This window comes from Protopterus annectens, chromosome 3.part0 (genome assembly GCF_019279795.1).
Source record: "Protopterus annectens isolate FY-2018-M chromosome 3.part0, PAN1.0, whole genome shotgun sequence".
NCBI lineage: Eukaryota > Metazoa > Chordata > Ceratodontiformes > Protopteridae > Protopterus > Protopterus annectens.
The window spans coordinates 1652721997-1652739478 of NC_056731.1; the positions used below are offsets into that span (position 1 = coordinate 1652721997).

Below are 17482 nucleotides of genomic sequence, written 5' to 3' on the forward strand. Positions count from 1 at the left end.
GAAGTGACCAAAGTCCAATGTCAATGAGTTGCACTCAGCTGATAGCACCATGTCCAACAATATGGGAAGTGATTTCACATGCATCAAAATGTTTTCAATGCTGATTTCTCCTAGTGACTAAGAAGCTTTAATATTATCTTGCCCTATTGTCTGTCAGGCAGACTATTACAAAATAAATTTGGGCTGTCGATTTTGTCAATGCCTTGTTTTTGTGAATTCATACTCAAAGCCAGTGTTGTTCCATTTTTCATCAAAATCATGTAAAATTTAAAAATTGGTACTAAGTATGAAAACAAAGGAATTCATAGACTCTGGCATCTTAGACTAGATTACTCTTTAAACAAAACTTGAATTTCTCTTGTCAGTTTTCTTAACTACGTCTATATCATAGCCACATTGTCGAACATTATCTCATCGACTATGCAGGCTATTGAACCCCCCCAAGCTCCCCACTAATTATATATACCAACTCTGAGATCATACTACAGTGGTGAAAAGGACAAATTTCCTGATCCCCACCCTAATGCAATCTCAGTCAGAACAGTTCGATGGTTTGCATTGTCAATGGGATGATATGTTTGAAAATGTGGTCATTCGACGATCTGACATAGACACTTCTTAACTTGGTATTCTGTTTTTAAGATATGCTTTTAATCTCTTCCAGACACATAAAAATCTGCTTTTGATCTGTTTGTATAAACTATGGAAATTGCAAACAGAATAACTGTGTTGACTGGAAACCAGAGTTACAATCACCAGCATAATACGTGGAATTTCAGCTAAGAAAAAGGAGTCTTTATTATTTTACTAAATGTAAATCAGTGGCTTTGTCCATGATGAACAGTTTGGTGCAAACCAAATACAGAATCCGGTTCAGCCGCCATGATGTGCACAGCGAGTGCAAGCATGATGCATGATCTCGTCTGTCACTGTTCTGAGGCTAGAGTTCATGCAAGGTGGAAGGGCACATTATAGTTTATCATTTTTATAAAACGTCATTCTGTTCACTGCAGCTCTAAATTGGAAGAGACACAAATGATTCAGAGGTACACAACATGTTGTTAAGAGACATCATTTTTTTATAAATGTGCATAGATTTCCTTCAGAGATATCTTCATGTTAAAAAAAAAAAGCTGATTATATCAACAACTGAGGAGTAACACTATAAACCAAGAACTATAATTGCATTGATATTAGATAGATATTAATGAATTCTTATATTAAGTCCATACCAATAAATATTACATCATCAGATGGGCATGAAATCAGCAGCATTAACTGCCCTAATGCCAACATTATACACCTCCAGACTGAATGCTTTTACAAAAGAGCTGGCCTGTAACTTACAGATGAAACTGTAATATGGAAAATCATGATTAAAAACTATTTTATAATTTTCAAGCTGATTAATCCTTAACATAAGCACTGACAAGGGAGCTATAGCACCCTTAGCAACCCCTCTAAATCTGCCTATGATTGTAAATTCTGTGTACCCATCCAGCAAATTTGTGGCTGTCTCATTTTCAGATACTAGAAAAATAGACTAAACAGACATCTGCAATGTTATGGCTTTAAACCTGGTCTAGAAAACAAAAGTAGCTTAAATGCAAATGTAAAGAGCATTCCTGTTGGAGTAAGAAATATTACAACTAACCATTTCATTATCAAGTGACTGCTGCATCACAAACTGTACTTCTTGCATTGTTTTCAATGATTACTAAGGCGATCCTCCACCACAAGTATCTGAAGCAAAAAATGTGGACCCCAGTCTGTGAGCAAATGAATGAAAATCCAAATGTCCTTCATAGCAGTAACTTGATTAGACAAGTCATGTTTTAGTAAAAGGCAAAAGATTTATGCATTCTGAAGGGAAACATGAGCATACTAAGTCATGTTATGATGAACATCATAGAACAAAATTGCTGTTATATTGATAAAAAAGCCCATTTACTACGAAATGTCACAAATGAGAAACTGCCTTTTTTCCAGGATGAGTTAGTCTTAGAGATGGTAACTTTGTTAAATAATTCATTTTGCATAGTTCCTACATGGCAAATGTGTTTTAGAGCTTAATGTCACATAGAAATCAATATTTTCATGTATTTATGAAATAATTTTTTTGTTGTTAACGCTTTTGCTGGAGTGGGGCTTTATGAGCTAAACATGGCGAGTTTCACTTTAGAAAATTCACAACACATAATTTTTTTATAACTAGGATAATGAGAGAGGTGCAAAAACAGTACGACAACAGTAAATTCATTAATGTTGCCCCACATGGAGCATCAGTTTATTAAAATTGCATTTAATTAATAGTAGTAAACACTTACCACTCCTTTTTCCCATATGACAGACATTCTGTCTTCTACACCATTCACTCCATTAGGGATTTTTGTGAAGTCATCCTTTCCGAGGGCCTTCTGATCAGTGTTGAAAGTACAGTTATCAGTTCCAGTTGTTGTGAGGTCATCACTGTACAAATAATTACCAAACAGCATACTTAGACATGTAGATGATGGGGTCAGAGGTCTGCTTATATTTTCACTTTAAATGATGGAGACAGAAAAAGTCTGCTTTCATTTTCACTTTAGATTTTATTAGTAGAACTTTTTTATTTTAATGCTGATTCTGACTTTTAAGTAATGATATTTATAAACAGGGTGTAGCATGTAATTTGATAATATATCTGTAGTAACTTCTCTGTGTGGCTCTTTCTCTCCAAGTCTCTATTAACCAATTAGTTCTGTGTGTAAGTATATATATATATATATATATATATATTATATATATATATATATATATATATATATATATATATATATAATATATATATATATATATATATATATATATATATATATATATATATATAGATAGATAGATACGCTCACATATACATACATAAATCAGAGCTGGAACTACAAAATATCTGTAAAACACTAGAACTATGATGACAGCCAATAGATGGAACAGGTGAGGACATTGCCCAACAATAAGCATTCCAATAAAGTGCAAGAAGCATCATGTCTATTTGCCCTTTGCTGTTTGGAAGAGAATATCTGTTACTCATTTTTCCATCTCAAGCTAGCCAGGGTACATTCTGCTATTCTACATACACACCCCCTTAAGACCCTGCCTGTGACAGTCACTATCCCATAGCATCATAACTTCGAGCGCTATGTACCTTTATGTTTCACAATGCATAAATTTCTGCCATGTGTGTTGCAGTCATTATATTTTTAATTTTATTTATTCATTAACTAGGAGAGCCTATTAAGCACAAGTGCCTCTTTCATGTTTGGCCTAGAAACATTTTCTGGTTGACTGACTAGCTCTTAGAGGTGCTAGTGGAAATTCTGAGTACAGTAACTTTGAGCCTCACAATTGCAGAACTGCCAGTGTGAATATGGGCAATACATATATTAGCATCAACATCAGGTCTCACACTGCTGATAGAGAGCCATTACTCAAAAATGGAGAGTGAGGGAATCAAACTCAAGGTTACAGGTTAAAGTTCATACCTTCTTTAATATGCTCCATCTGTGGACATCCGTCTGACAGTATCGTTTCACTTGGAACTACCTTTTGCATCATATCACCTAAAGCTGTTTCAAGCTTTATAGTGTACAATCATTTGCCCTGCATGTTTTAGCCTTTTTTGTAATTTGCTTGCTAAGTGAACATCATGAGCATAATCAAACATGTGACATATGCACCATGGCATGCATGTTTTAATTGTTTATTTATTCTGTGTAATAAAATGTGCTAGAATTTAAACTAGAAAACTCAACATATTTTCATGGTTTATGATTATATAGTTTGAAGTGTGTGTGTGTGTGTGTGTGTGTGTGTGTGTGTGTGTGTGTGTGTGTGTGTGCGCACGCGAGTGTGATTGTGTGTATGTATTTATCTGTGTTTTGTTCAGACTGCATAGTTCTGTAACTTTGAAAAGGTATGCTTTACAGAAAAACTCACAGTCTTGTGTGGGTGAGCATCTGCATATGTGGGAGTTATGTTCTGGAAGTTTGTAGGCTAGTTGTTATACTATTTAAAAAATCTTAACAATTTCCCTGAAGGTGCCTCTTTTTAGGTGAAACCTAATTGTATTGCCTGGTTTCAGCGACTTGCTTAAAATTATAGAATAAGAACTCAGGGACAAAAGGATTCAAACCCAAAACTACAAAATGAAGCCTGTGCTTTTACCACTTTGGTCCATCTGTGTGATTCTGTGAGTACTTGTTTACTATATTTTTATTTATGTTTCTTAGAACTATTCACTGTTCATCCAGACTACACTTTGCAGCCACATATTTATAATATGGAGAGTTACTTATGGCATACGATGATATATTTGTTTTGGTTCACTTGTGCTGTAGAAGACATTCTTTAGTGTCCCTACAGCATTATGTAACCCTTCATTACCATTTCAAGAGTGCAACTTTGATGCAATAGTGATGTTTTGTGTTCTGTTAATTCTTCATGAACTCTGCCTTTTAATACAAATAGCTAACACTGTCATCATTAATGCCATAGAATTTTTGAGCACATTAATAGAATCACTATTGCCATTTTATTTTGCTAATTTAATATTTTTTTTTGCACAGGTGCTTTCACTTACTTAGCAAGTAGATCCATTAGATAAGCAGGTGTTGTCGGATCTGGTCTGAGTGGTGGCCCCATAACATATGCAGCTGCATGACTCCAGTCATGGTGCCAGTAGTTTGTCCCATCTGTGCCTAAACTTGCAGCAATTGGCTCACCAAATACCACCTTGCCTGAAAAATAAACTCAAATCAACATTTATTTCTGTTCTATTATATACTCATGGAATAATTAGTTAAGGAGTATCACTACTGAAAGATGGCAATATATTCTGAACATTAGGAACACTTCACAGAAACAAGCATGTGTTTCTTACCTGCATATTTTAGAAACTTCTTGCAAATCACTTTCATTGACTTTTTAGTATCCAGATGGTTACAAAAAATCCCAAGAGACTGTTTTCAGGGTTGATATTCAATAGGCATAGTATTCGATTGAGATATCTTGAGTGTGTGTTTATGCCCCCCCCCCCCCCCCACACACACACACACACACACACTGGATTTGAAAATGTCCACTAGATATTATCACTTATAGTTCCTCTCTTTCAAAAATCACATCTAAAGTTGTTGGGATTTCACCAGCAGCCCTGTCTTGATAAATGCCATCAAAAACTAACAAACTTTTACTTTTTCCCAAATCAAATAACATGTTTTATTTTTGTTCATTGCAGGTAACACTTAAGAATGTATCCATCCAAGGATTTCAGGATAGGTAACTGAGTAGGCTGGCATGCATCAGCTATGAAAGTTTTGTAGCATTTCATCCCATAAAAAGTCTTGAATTGGCATCCACATTTCAATGCCATTATATGCAGATGGAATGAGTCATCATCAATGTACACTAGCAGCAGGAGGAGTAATTGTATGAGATCTGCTAAGGGAGTACTGTATTAGAACTCAGAGCAGAATATTTCAGCTGTAGCTATGTAATGTGAGCCCACCAAGCAAGCAATCATGAGTCATGTGGGCAAAAAGGGATGAGAGGTTTTGAACCTCAAAACAAAGACTTGGTAGCAGTAGAGGATCAGAGGTAGCGGGATGGTATCTTGAAGAAATGTGGTTTTAAATAATTGTTAGAGGTTGATGCTAGAACATTAGAAGACAGGAGTTGCACAAGGGTAGCTTGCTAAGACTAGCTGAGTATTACAGGTGTAACATCTATTTATTTATCTTTTGTTGACCATGTTAGTCCTACTAGGCTGGTAGCCTCTTTTCAGGGGAGATCCAAAGTGGTATTTATACTGCTAGGGGAATTTGGTTCAGAGCATAGAGGAACATCCTCTACTCATTATAGAATGGTATTCATGAAAGTGCTAGCCACAAGTATGTGTGCATGTCCCATTCCTGGTGCAGTGGTGGCTAGGAGGATGGTGCTCAGCATGGAGAGGGAGATGGAATGAGCAGAGGTGAGTGCCAGCTCATAGGGACATGTTTGCAGAGAACTGGGGTTCTTTTTCAAGAAAAACTCTGTGCAGAATAGGAGAAGATGGCAAGGGAAGAATGTGTTGTTATAACCCTTCAATTAAAAGGGTTGCAGGATGATATCCTACAAGATACACTAAACCAGAGTGACCCAGAGAATGGAGGAAACATTTCCTGGAGACAGATAATGGAGAAAATCTAAGAGGAAAAGTTGGAGGTAATCCAAAAAGGGGATGATGCTTCACAGAAAAAAAGTATGCTGAGACAGTCAGAAACAGTGCTGAGCAAAAAGAAAAAAAGAGATGACAGCATGAAAAAGTACAAAGTAAAAGGAATAATGAATTGAAAAGATACAAGGTACGGGACACTATAACTTTACTTTTTAGGTGTGAAAGTCCAAGTGTAAGTGTTTTTATTTTAATAAATAAAGATACATTTTGTGACCTTATTTTTCAGACTGTTCATGGAATGAAAAATATTTATGCGAGTATGAAAAGAGACAAAATGATAATCCTTGGAATAATTATGTCATAAAAGCTTGTTTTTTGAGAAATAAAAATGCATATACAGTTTCAAACAGAAGTAGAAAGACAGACATTGAAAATACATTTAAAAAGCATTTTTAAAGAAGTGATGAATATTTTTAAGGTTTATGACAATAGGGGTTTATGGACTGGGGATGGAATTACAAAGCTGTTTTGAAAATGAAAATGGAAAAAATTTTGCACATTCCAAGTGTTATAAATATTGATGGTAATAGGGGTGTTGTAAAATATTTGGGCTAGCCAAAAACATGTTTTTTGTGGGAATGAAGGACATCTTGTGAACAATCATGATAAAAAGAAATACTAAATATGGGGGAAATAGGACATCATGCAAAGAAATGTGAACTAGAATGTTATAAATATAAACAAATTGAATATTTTTGGATGGACTGTAAAAAGTGCTTAATGACAGTGAAAAAATGTGAAGATATAGAACAAAATAAAAAAATTAGAAATTGAAATTGAAGATAATTTAGAAAAAGAAAATGATAAAAATAAAGAACTAGAAGATTGAAAGGAGACGGAGACAGATTTAGAAATCAGTGATGAAGAAAATGCAAACTGGAAAGTAGGGAAAGGAAAAAGAGTTCTATTGAAAGAAGAGTGAAAGATAGGACAAGGAAGGTTAAAGGAATAAATTTAAAATAAAAAGGAAAGGAAAATTTGTAATAGTTAATGTAAGTTAGGAAGGGTAAATGATTTATTTTTAATTAAAGAAAATAGAAAGCAATAGTTTAGGGATTCTTTTGGTAAATGTAAACAGTATAAAAATATTGTAAATTGTAAAAATGATAGGAATTCTAGAATGGCTTAATAAATGTAATGCAGGCATAATTGTATTAGAAGATGCTTAAGAAATAAAGAAAAATTGCAGACAGAAAAAATATGAGATGGAAATGTAATATGGAATTTGAGAAATTAATGTTGTTTAGGAATAACAGTATTAGGTAGAAGAATAGTGAATATATTAAATGTATCACTAGTGAGGATGGTAAGATTATCTATTATTGATTTGAGATGTCAAGAAAAAATATATAGAATTATAGATTTATATGCTTATGTTATTTGTAAAGAAAGCAAAAACTTATTTCAATAATCATTGGATTATCTAATAGTGAATATGACTAGTATATTGACAAGGGATTTTAACTGTGATTTAGGAAGCAAAAAGGAAATGAAAGGAAAGATATAAGAAAAATGATAGAAGTTAAGAAATGTGGTAACTTGTTTATATGGAATAGAAAATTTTGGATGTATAGAAGAGGATTCTTAAATTGGAAATAAATTATTTTATAATATCTGAAGGAATAAGTATAGGAAAATGGGAAGCAGTTGTAACAGGATTTACAGATCATTTTTAGTAATATGGATGGAGATAAATGAAAATAAAGAACATATAAAAATAGGAAAGATAATAAAAATAATAAATGAAAAAAGAATGGAATGAAAAAGGAAAAGAAGAAATTATAAAATTATGGAGAGATCATGTTACCATGGAGACATTTTATGTTAATTGGTCAAAATGGTGAATTATATTTAAAAGTAAATTTAAAAATGTTTTTAAAATGGTAGAAAGAAACCAGAAAGATAGAAAAATACAGATATGTAAAGACGTATAAACATTCTTTTGAAAACCTTGAAAAGAATGAGAGAGAGTGAGTATTATGACAAAGAAAAAGAGTATAGAAAAGAAATCATGAAAAGATCAAGAATTTGTTTTCTAAACAAATATACTTATTACAAGGAAAAAAGGAAGAAATGTCAGTATATTTGAGTAAGACTGTAAAAGAAGACAGTTGTATAATGAGAAAAATGAAAAATAAGAAAAGAGAGATGGAAAAAAAACATAAATTATGGAAGCCATTGTTCATTATGTGGAAGATTTTTTAAAGAAAGAAAGAATGTAATAAAATATGGAAAGTGAAAACAATGTTCACATCGCATAATTAATGAATTAGATAAAGTGTAAATGTAGATTTATTTGCCACTCCAGTTTTTGATGACATACGCAGATGATGTTATTATAAGTAAAATAGTTTATGGATGAAAGTAGCCATATTTTTGTGTGGCAGATTGCTTAAAATAAATGTCTATGACACTGTTGTGTCTTTTGGCTTTTCCCGGTTAGGGCCGCCACAGCGGAACTCCGGTCTGCTAATGATTGGCAGTTGATTTTTACGTGCTGAGTTGCCAACCCTAACGCACAACCTTCAACGAAGGTACACCCATTCACGCATGTCTCCACGCAGAAGACGCTCTAGCTGAGAGTCGAACTGGACAGCGTCTTACTGTGAGGTGACAGCGCTACCGCAGCACCACAACTGCGGAAAATAAATGTCTATGACACTAAATAAGATAAACAATTAAAGGTCCAGGAGATGGGATAAAGATAGGAGGAATACAATTACAATTAAAGCAATTTCAGTATTGGAAATAACCTTTGGTAATAAAATAATAAGTGGAACACAATGGGAAAACCTGTTAAAGTGATTGAAAAGAAATTAGTTGTTTATGGAGAACATACAAATTATCTTATAAGAAAAGAGTTAATTTGATAAAGTCGATATTAATTGGAAAGATGGTGTATTTATCCATTGTGTTTATGATTCCAAGAATGCATGAAAAACAACTATTAGAAGTCATTTTTATGTTTGTATGGGATCTAGATTAAACCGAGTAAAGAGAGCAGTATTATATATGAATAAAGATGGAATGAAACTGGGATTATTACATCTAGTGGTATTTGCAGCTTCATTAAGTGTTGAGATGGATAAATGAGAAAAATGAGAAATTAGTAGTAATCTGTAAAATGTAAGAAATTGCTTTGTAAATTAAAAGAATGCATGAAGTGGAAAGAAGACATAAAAGAGTTTATGAGTGGGTGTAATAGGCTGCATGAAATATGCAGCTGTATTTCAGTAAAACACACAGCAATGATGAAGCATGAAAGCTATGTTAAGCTGAGTTATGTGTTATGTGTTAGATTTTTCTAAAAAATGTAAAACCTCTACAAATCGGAACTTGTTGCTTTCAGTAATTATTGCAACATATAAAATGTGTGAAATCGATGCATTGTATACAGTTTTTAAAGCAGTGATGCAGAGATGCAGCAAGTCTTATAATCTGAAACTACATCTTGCACACATTTAAAAAAAAGGTTATCCACAATAAACACAGTTCAGTTAGAAAAAGTCAGTGCTTTTTGCATGATAAAATTAACTAGCTACTTAAGTAACTTAACTACAGAGTTATAAAGTTACCCTGTGTAAATATACCAGTTATATCAATTTGTACATATTCGTGAACTCTATGCTAATAATGTCATGCACATTAATAGTGTAGAGAAAACAGTACAGATCTGAATATACTCTGAAACTTCTATGCAATATAGGGATTGCCCCATCCCAAACAGACAAAATTTAATATTGTTCCTAGTTGATAATGGCATTCTCAAAGCCCATATAATTCCCTCAGTATTTCTTGATCAAAACTGTTTGGTGAAGGAACACTGCCTGAAGATATGAACATAATTTGCAGTCTCTGCTTTACAATGCCTAAACACTAAGGGGCAACAAACCAATCTGAAATAGCATTAAAAGAGTAAGATGCAATAGATATACCATTTTTAGAAACATAAATATTGACATTAAAGGCCATCTATTATTCTGAACAGTTTATCCACTCTTTTTCTGTAAAGGGTTGCATTAGCATGCTGTTCCTATTCTGTCATTAATACTGTTAGCAGATGTGAGTTGTCTTGAATGAAACACTGATATAGCTAAACCATCTTGTCACACCACAAAAAGAGATTTCCTAGACATGGTCCTACTCCATCACGTGACCCCAAATTGTCTCTTTTTACTTTTGCATATACAATGCATATACAATGACTTCTGACTTATATAGAGCTGGTGACCTTTCCAGAGAAAATATAAAAATATTTTCTATACCTTCTGGGGGAAAAGTAGCATATGAGAGATGCTGCACAATGAACAGAAATTTTGGAAGGGCAAACATTGTAATAATCTGAATTTTATTAAGGAAATGCAAGTGCAGCTTTTTCTACTTCCTTACCATGCTCCAGTAGTGTTTCTATGAAGGAGGTCATGTTTCTCTCAACCCATTTATATAGGTCTACATGAATACACATACCCCAATAAATAACATCCTTTACCTAATTTATCAAGTGCATTTTACTTCTCCTACTTTGAAAATGTGACCTCCCAAAGGGAAGAAGTGCTTTGCTCTTATTAATCCAAAGGCTCATGGATGCAAGGATTGCATATACTTCTCCTAATAAAGTCTCTACCTGTGCCTGAGCATTATTAAGCCAAATGATGCAGTCATTTGCAATCCAGGTAGTAAGAGGGGGTACAGTCTCTTTAATCGTAATATTGAAACTCGTGCATTTTGTAGTTATGTAGCTGCTTCTACTGATGTCACTTACATAAACATATATGGGGAAAGTGGTCAGCTTTGTCAGGTTCTTCTAATTAATGTGATAGGTATAGATAATATACCAATAGTGAAGATCTGACTATATAATAATTTCACCTGGCCAATAAATAATCATGGGACTCTGTAATATTCGAAAACTTTCCAGATAAAAGGCCATTGAATATTATCAAAGGCTTTGTTAAAGTCCAACATCAAAGCCCACTCCCGCCCATGTGTATGTGCACAAATATTGTAAATTAAGCTAAGTTTTGATCTCATCAGAGCCAACATATGATTCCTTTCTAAAATCTAAATGATTTGGGGGGGGGGGCAAATGTTTTATAGCTCCATCCAATCTAGTAGCTAAAAGCGTAGCATAGATCTTGATATTTGTATTTAATAAAGATATTGGTATATAGCTGCTGGGATTAAATAAAGCTTTATTAGGTTTAGGAAACATTAATACTCTCAGCCTGGCCATGTTAGTCGGGAACCTCTGCCCTCTATTGCTTGATTAAAAACATAAAAAAGTGGATCTCCTACTATATGTTTAAAACACTTGCAAAACTCTATAGGAAATCCATCAGGGCCATAAGCTTTCCCTTTAACTAAAGTGTCAGTAGCTGTTTCAATTTCAGCTTTAGAAATGAGGTTCTCAACCAGTCCAGAAGATCCATTGGGGCAGTTACTATACTCGTCATCCATGCTGTACTAGTGACCATTCCTGCTACTAGTTCATTCTCTGCCCTTATGTAATCTGCAGCAGAATATCATTAATTTCTTGTGGCTTTCTTGTTACCTTCTTCCTTGCAGTCTACTGCCATAATCTTAAGACTCTGTACATGCTCCTTACATTTCCATGCCAGGAGTTTATTCAAAACTATGCCCTGTACCCATTTAAACTGTCTAGAGAATTCCCATCTAGCATGTATTTTTTGAAATTCTGTTTATTTTATTTCCTGTTTAAGGCACCTAATTTACCAAAAATAACTCTGTTTCTATCCATCTTTTGTTTAAATTCTTCATCTAATAGATTCAATTTCTCCTGACATTTAGTCAGTTTTCTATAAATATAGAGTTGATGTTAAGCCCTAATTTCTTTGACAAATGATTTGCATTTAATTTTAAATTGCTCCCATACAGCAAAAATGTTAATATGTGTTGTCAAGTGCTATACTCAAAATATCTGTGTTAACCATTCCAAACTATTTCTCATACAAGATGTAGTCAGTACAAGTGTATCTAAACTCCAAAGGGGGAATTGATAGTGAGGTGGCAATGCTGTATATTGCCATGGAAATATCAGAAGATCCAAGAATGCTTGCGACAAAATTTTAGAGACAGTCACTGCTATAAGTAAACTCTTTGAGACTAACCAAAAATCCAAGCAACTAGTAATTTTATTGTTATAATAAGTGTAATCTTAACCAGTGGGATTGAGGGTCCTCCACACATCTACTAACTGAAAGTCATCTATAAAATCATGAAATGCCTTTGCTATTTTAGGAAGCCTAATCTTACCTCTAGGAGCTCTATTCATACATATGTGGATCTAGAACTACATTGAAGTTTCCTCCCAAGATTATGTTCAAATGTTCATTATAACTGTGTTAAGGCCAAAGGCCATTTATAACATAGACTCCAAATCTATATAAAAGACCCGACTCCCCACCCTTTTATCTAAATTGTTTTTAAACAGTTGCAATAAATCTGATTGGTGAATGTCTAAAGGTGGACTATTCCACTTACATGAAAGTGATTGTGAAAGGTATCCAGATCTCAAAGTAGCCCTACATCTTCTTACCTTGTGTGTATAACAAACGTGTCTTGTAACTTTACATGAACTAAACAGTTCTAGGTTAAGAATCAAACTTAACTCCTCATTCTTAAAAGTTTTATACACCATGCATAATTTACTACACATCTAACTAACTAACAGAAAACAAACTTCAATCTTGCAATCTGGAGCTGTATTAATTATCTCTAATCTCTGGGATTCTTTTAGTAAACTTTTGCTGAATGTCCTCCAATAATAAGTCACTTTTGTTCAGCACACAGAACAATATATTATGTTCAATAATTGGTTGAACATATGATACAAATAATCTGGTTACAAATTCCCTATTCCTAACATCAAAATTCCTTAAAATTAATCCCACCAGTCTAATTGCCTTAATATTCATTATCTGAACATGCTTTTTATAGATTAAATTATTACTCACTATTATATCCATATCATTGCATTCTGTCAAGTTCTATAATTCTAATTGTCCCAGTTTAATTGCTATATTAATATTTACCATCCCAAAATATAAAACTACACTTTTTTCCATATTAACTCTCATTCCATTTAAGCCAACCAAGTTGTAATCTACACATATACTGATTTAAAAGTGTTGGCCAACTAGTTACCTTCTAATTTGCTGAAATGAATGTTTGCTGAATGACCGTTCAATGGACAGGGTTTGATGTTTAGCCATTTGATGCAAATGACATTTGATGGCTAAACACAGATCCAGTTTAAACAATCATGGCCTTCAGAAGATGAAACCGCATATCCCATTTTTATATAATTTGCATATTTAGCCAGCCATACCTTTTCATTTCTTGGAATCAAGGTAAAAACAATACTAAACAGCAAAGGGCCCAGGACAGAGCATTGAGGTACACCCCTTATCACCTTGGCCCATTCAGAGACAGAACTATGAAGCTTAAACCTTTGTAGCCTGTCATACAACCAATTAGCAACCCAGCATATCAAATAAGGATCAAATATGTATACATAGCTTCAATAATAACATGATAAACATTGATAAAGCCATATAAACCACAACTGCTCACTAGCACCCAGGATACTGGCTCATAAAATGTTACCAAGTTAGTAAAGGTGGAATGATGCCTCATGAAGCTATGTTGAGTCAGATCTATCAGACTACCCTGAAGTATATCAGTAATTACTCCTGAAAGACACCTCTCAAAGCATTTGCAAATAACATATGTAAGGCTAATTGGCCTATATTTCTTGATGTTATCCACAGAACCTCCTTTATAAACAAAAATAATGCCTGCAGTGTTCCAGCTAGATGACAAGTATCATGTTAGCAATATCTGATTAAATAAAGATGTTATAGCAACTGAGATGTTGTGCAAGAAACCCAAAATGAAGTTGGAAAATTATCAGAGCCCATACCAGGATCAGATTTTATTCTCTCCAAAGAGGCCCTAACTATGTCCAAACCAAAAAATGGGACAGACGGTATTTTCACAAACTATTGTCTTCAAGTCCAACTGTTCTTTTACCTCTAAGGGCTTTCCCATCTGAAAATGTTTATTAAATATATTTGCCAATCTATTTTCTTCATAAATTGTCTCTTCATTATATCGTATTGGTTCTATTTGTCTTACCTTATTCTTTAATATCATCATCATGTCACTTGGAGCATAAACCTCTGTTAAATTTGTACTAAGTGAATTTAAAGCATGGGTTTATCCTTGTTTAAGCCATAGAATTTGATTAAAATGAGCCTTCCTATTGAAGTGGTCATTTTAACTATAAGCCAGCTCCCAAACTGATCTGTAACCACATGCTCGGCTTTCCAGGCCAGCTGCTGTAATAAAATCTCAATCCCTCTTTTGGTGCAGGTGCAAAAAAAAAAAAAAAAAAAAATATATATATATATATATATATATATATATATATATATATATATATATCCTTTCCAACCATTAAAAGCTGACCTGCTAAGTCTTTTTTTGTTTTAGTCTCTTGTAAAAAGAAATAATTCCTCTTTAATTTATTCAGTATTGGACATTGCCTACATTTTTATTGAGGTTGAAGCACCTTCCACATTCCATAACGATAGGTGGATATTCCTGTTGACAATTTGTAAACCATGGTCTACCTTTTTAACATTGGTCCTGGTACCTTATCTACTGAAGTAGACTGTTTAAACATTTGTGTCTGCATAAATATCAACTCTGACTATAAATTTACAAATGTAAAGGAATCAGAGAACCGTCTAAAAAAATATAACCTCTACTAATATAACCACCAGTTGAATGTATGTTTTTATAACTCGACTATATTGTTCCCACATATATAAACAGTAATCTGTAAAATAAAGCAACCTGTATAACAACCAGTTGGGACAAAGATGGCCAGAGAAGCCAGAGAGGTGGACTGTTAACCAATCCTGACACTTACAATTCTGTGTTCTAATCTTATAGATATTCCCTCTGCTAATGAACAATAAACAATTCCCTTTAATTGTACACAATCACATCTTACTGTTCACTTATCAGAAAACAATTTACTTAGCCATGTACTAGTTGAAAAAAAAAAACAGTCCAAACATAACCTAATCACCTAACCTTATGACCTCAACTGAGCATGTTAAATAAAATCACAAGATTGATTCTGCATGTATCCTTCATATACATCTCAAGTTTGTCATGAGACTTGCCATCGGCGAAATAGGTGAAATTCCTGAGTTCGTCATAATATTCACCTATGTTTCTTCCCTTTCTGAAATATCTACCATTGTGATTTCTGGTCCTGGAAAGGTTTGATGCTCAGAGTCCAAGTGGGACACTGACTCATATTGTGCAAAAGGCTTGAATCTATTTTGACATAGCACATAATCTAATCTATGGTGTTTCAGCACTCACCGAATGGTTATTCCAATTGGATGTGATCACTTGTTTATCTAATTCCCTTCCTTTCTTTTGAAATTCCTGCTTTTTAGGTGAGCTTGATGCTGACCAGTCTTGTTTTCTTGCACTGAAAGTCTGGGGTCCTGTTTTATTTACAGCTTCTGCATAGGATTGTTTCCCTGCTGTTCAGAGACATTGCAATGCCGATCCTGCTTCTTGAGGCATATAAGGCTGAATCTGTTGAGAGCCCTTGTTTGCTATCAGCACCACTGGAAATGTTAAGTTGATCAAAAACTCAGGTCTCTGAATTTTCTGAGATATAGCATTATCTTTTTGCATTTTAGATATAACAAAGTGCTGTAGTCCAGAGTTGTTTAACAGAATATCCTGCAACCACAGCCCATGTTTAGTTTCTCTGACCACCTTTAATATTGCATTTTGATCATTGTAGTTGAAGCATTTAATGATAAAATATTTTGTCAAATTACTGTTCTTGATTTTTATGAAGAACTCTATGTGCTCAATATATAATTGGTAAATGAGGTTTTTTTAGCAGTTTCCCCAGTTCTTTCCTGCTGAAGTTTACAGGACTATTGCTCTGAACCCACTTGAGAAGGCCACTAATGTGTATTATTATGGCAAGCTCTGTTTTCCAAGTCATCCAACTTTGTTTCTAGTTTAAGTGCAGTAGATGAGAATTCTTCAAATATTCCCTTGAGGCACCATTTAGAGCCACTAATTCCCTTTTTGTTGGTTAAGAGCCACCTCAGTATTAGTCAGTTTGACTTCATACAAGGATGTAATATTTTTAATTTGTTGCACATCTTGATTAATAACGTTTAACAGTTCAGTTATGAAGCCACGTGCTAATTTTATCGCCTTTAGTTCTGCCATCACTTCTAGTGAGGTGAGTTCCTTAGTCACTTTGTACTTGTGCAGGAGCCCACTTGGGTGGAAAAACACTTATTCTATCAAAAGTTTAAGAGTGTTTCACAATTTTACTATGCATTCATATATTAAATTAAATCTATGCCATAAATCCATAAGAGGGAAGACCTAGACTCTCTAGATAATGGGAGAAAAGGCCCAAACATATGAGAATTTCAAGCAGCTTTCTCCATGCAAGTTCCCATATCTGTCCTATCTTCTACAATTTGTAAAGTTTATTCTCTGTTTAAAACTATATTACATTGTTTAGAATAAAACTTCCAACTGCAACTGAATGAATGTGCAACCAGGAAGCTAATTTTTAAAATCTAAGCCAAACTGGAAATGCAGAATGTGTTCAGAAAGCTTTTGCTGGTAGCAGCAATTGGGATTGTCTTCTGAATTGTCCAGAAAGTACTTCTTTGGACTGAAAGCTTATGTCTGGGATTCATTGCCTGTGAATGTCCCACATGTGCCAAAAGCACGTCAAAGAAAGAGGCACATGGAATATGGTAAATATTTAAGTTAGTGGTTAGCATCAGAACCAAAACAGCTGTAGTAAGTGATTTTCTTTGTGCAATTTGCCTGTTTAATTCTTTTATTTTATATTACCTTGATGGAGCATCACATGCACAAAGGAACCCAGTGGCTAATCAAATAGGTCGTTTTTTGGTTACTGGAATAAGTAAATAACCCATAGAGGAAGAACTGCAGGAGAGGTTGTGTTTGGAATAATTCAGGAATTCAGCCGACTTTAGGTTTCACTGTTAGTATTGATGCCAAAAAAGGATGAGGGCAGCAAGTCACATGTAATCTGCAGAAAATTACCTAATCATACAGAATCAAATGCTTATGTCATGCCATGAGCTAATAAAGTTTTGGAACCCTTCAGTGGAG

At 34.0% G+C, this 17482-nt stretch overlaps 1 protein-coding gene across 3 annotated transcripts in view; it reads right to left on the minus strand.

Annotated features, from left to right (window-relative positions):
- The window catches only part of DPYS (dihydropyrimidinase), a 779854-nt gene that overhangs the window by 275454 nt on the left and 486918 nt on the right, over positions 1-17482 (minus strand). For all 3 annotated transcript variants that reach the window (XM_044065690.1, XR_006364014.1, XR_006364013.1), the window contains exons 5-6: positions 4616-4772; positions 2328-2469 (exon numbers count right to left, since the gene is read on the minus strand). In XM_044065690.1, coding sequence (XP_043921625.1) covers positions 2328-2469; positions 4616-4772 — 299 coding nt within the window. The remainder of the gene's footprint in view (positions 1-2327; positions 2470-4615; positions 4773-17482) is intronic.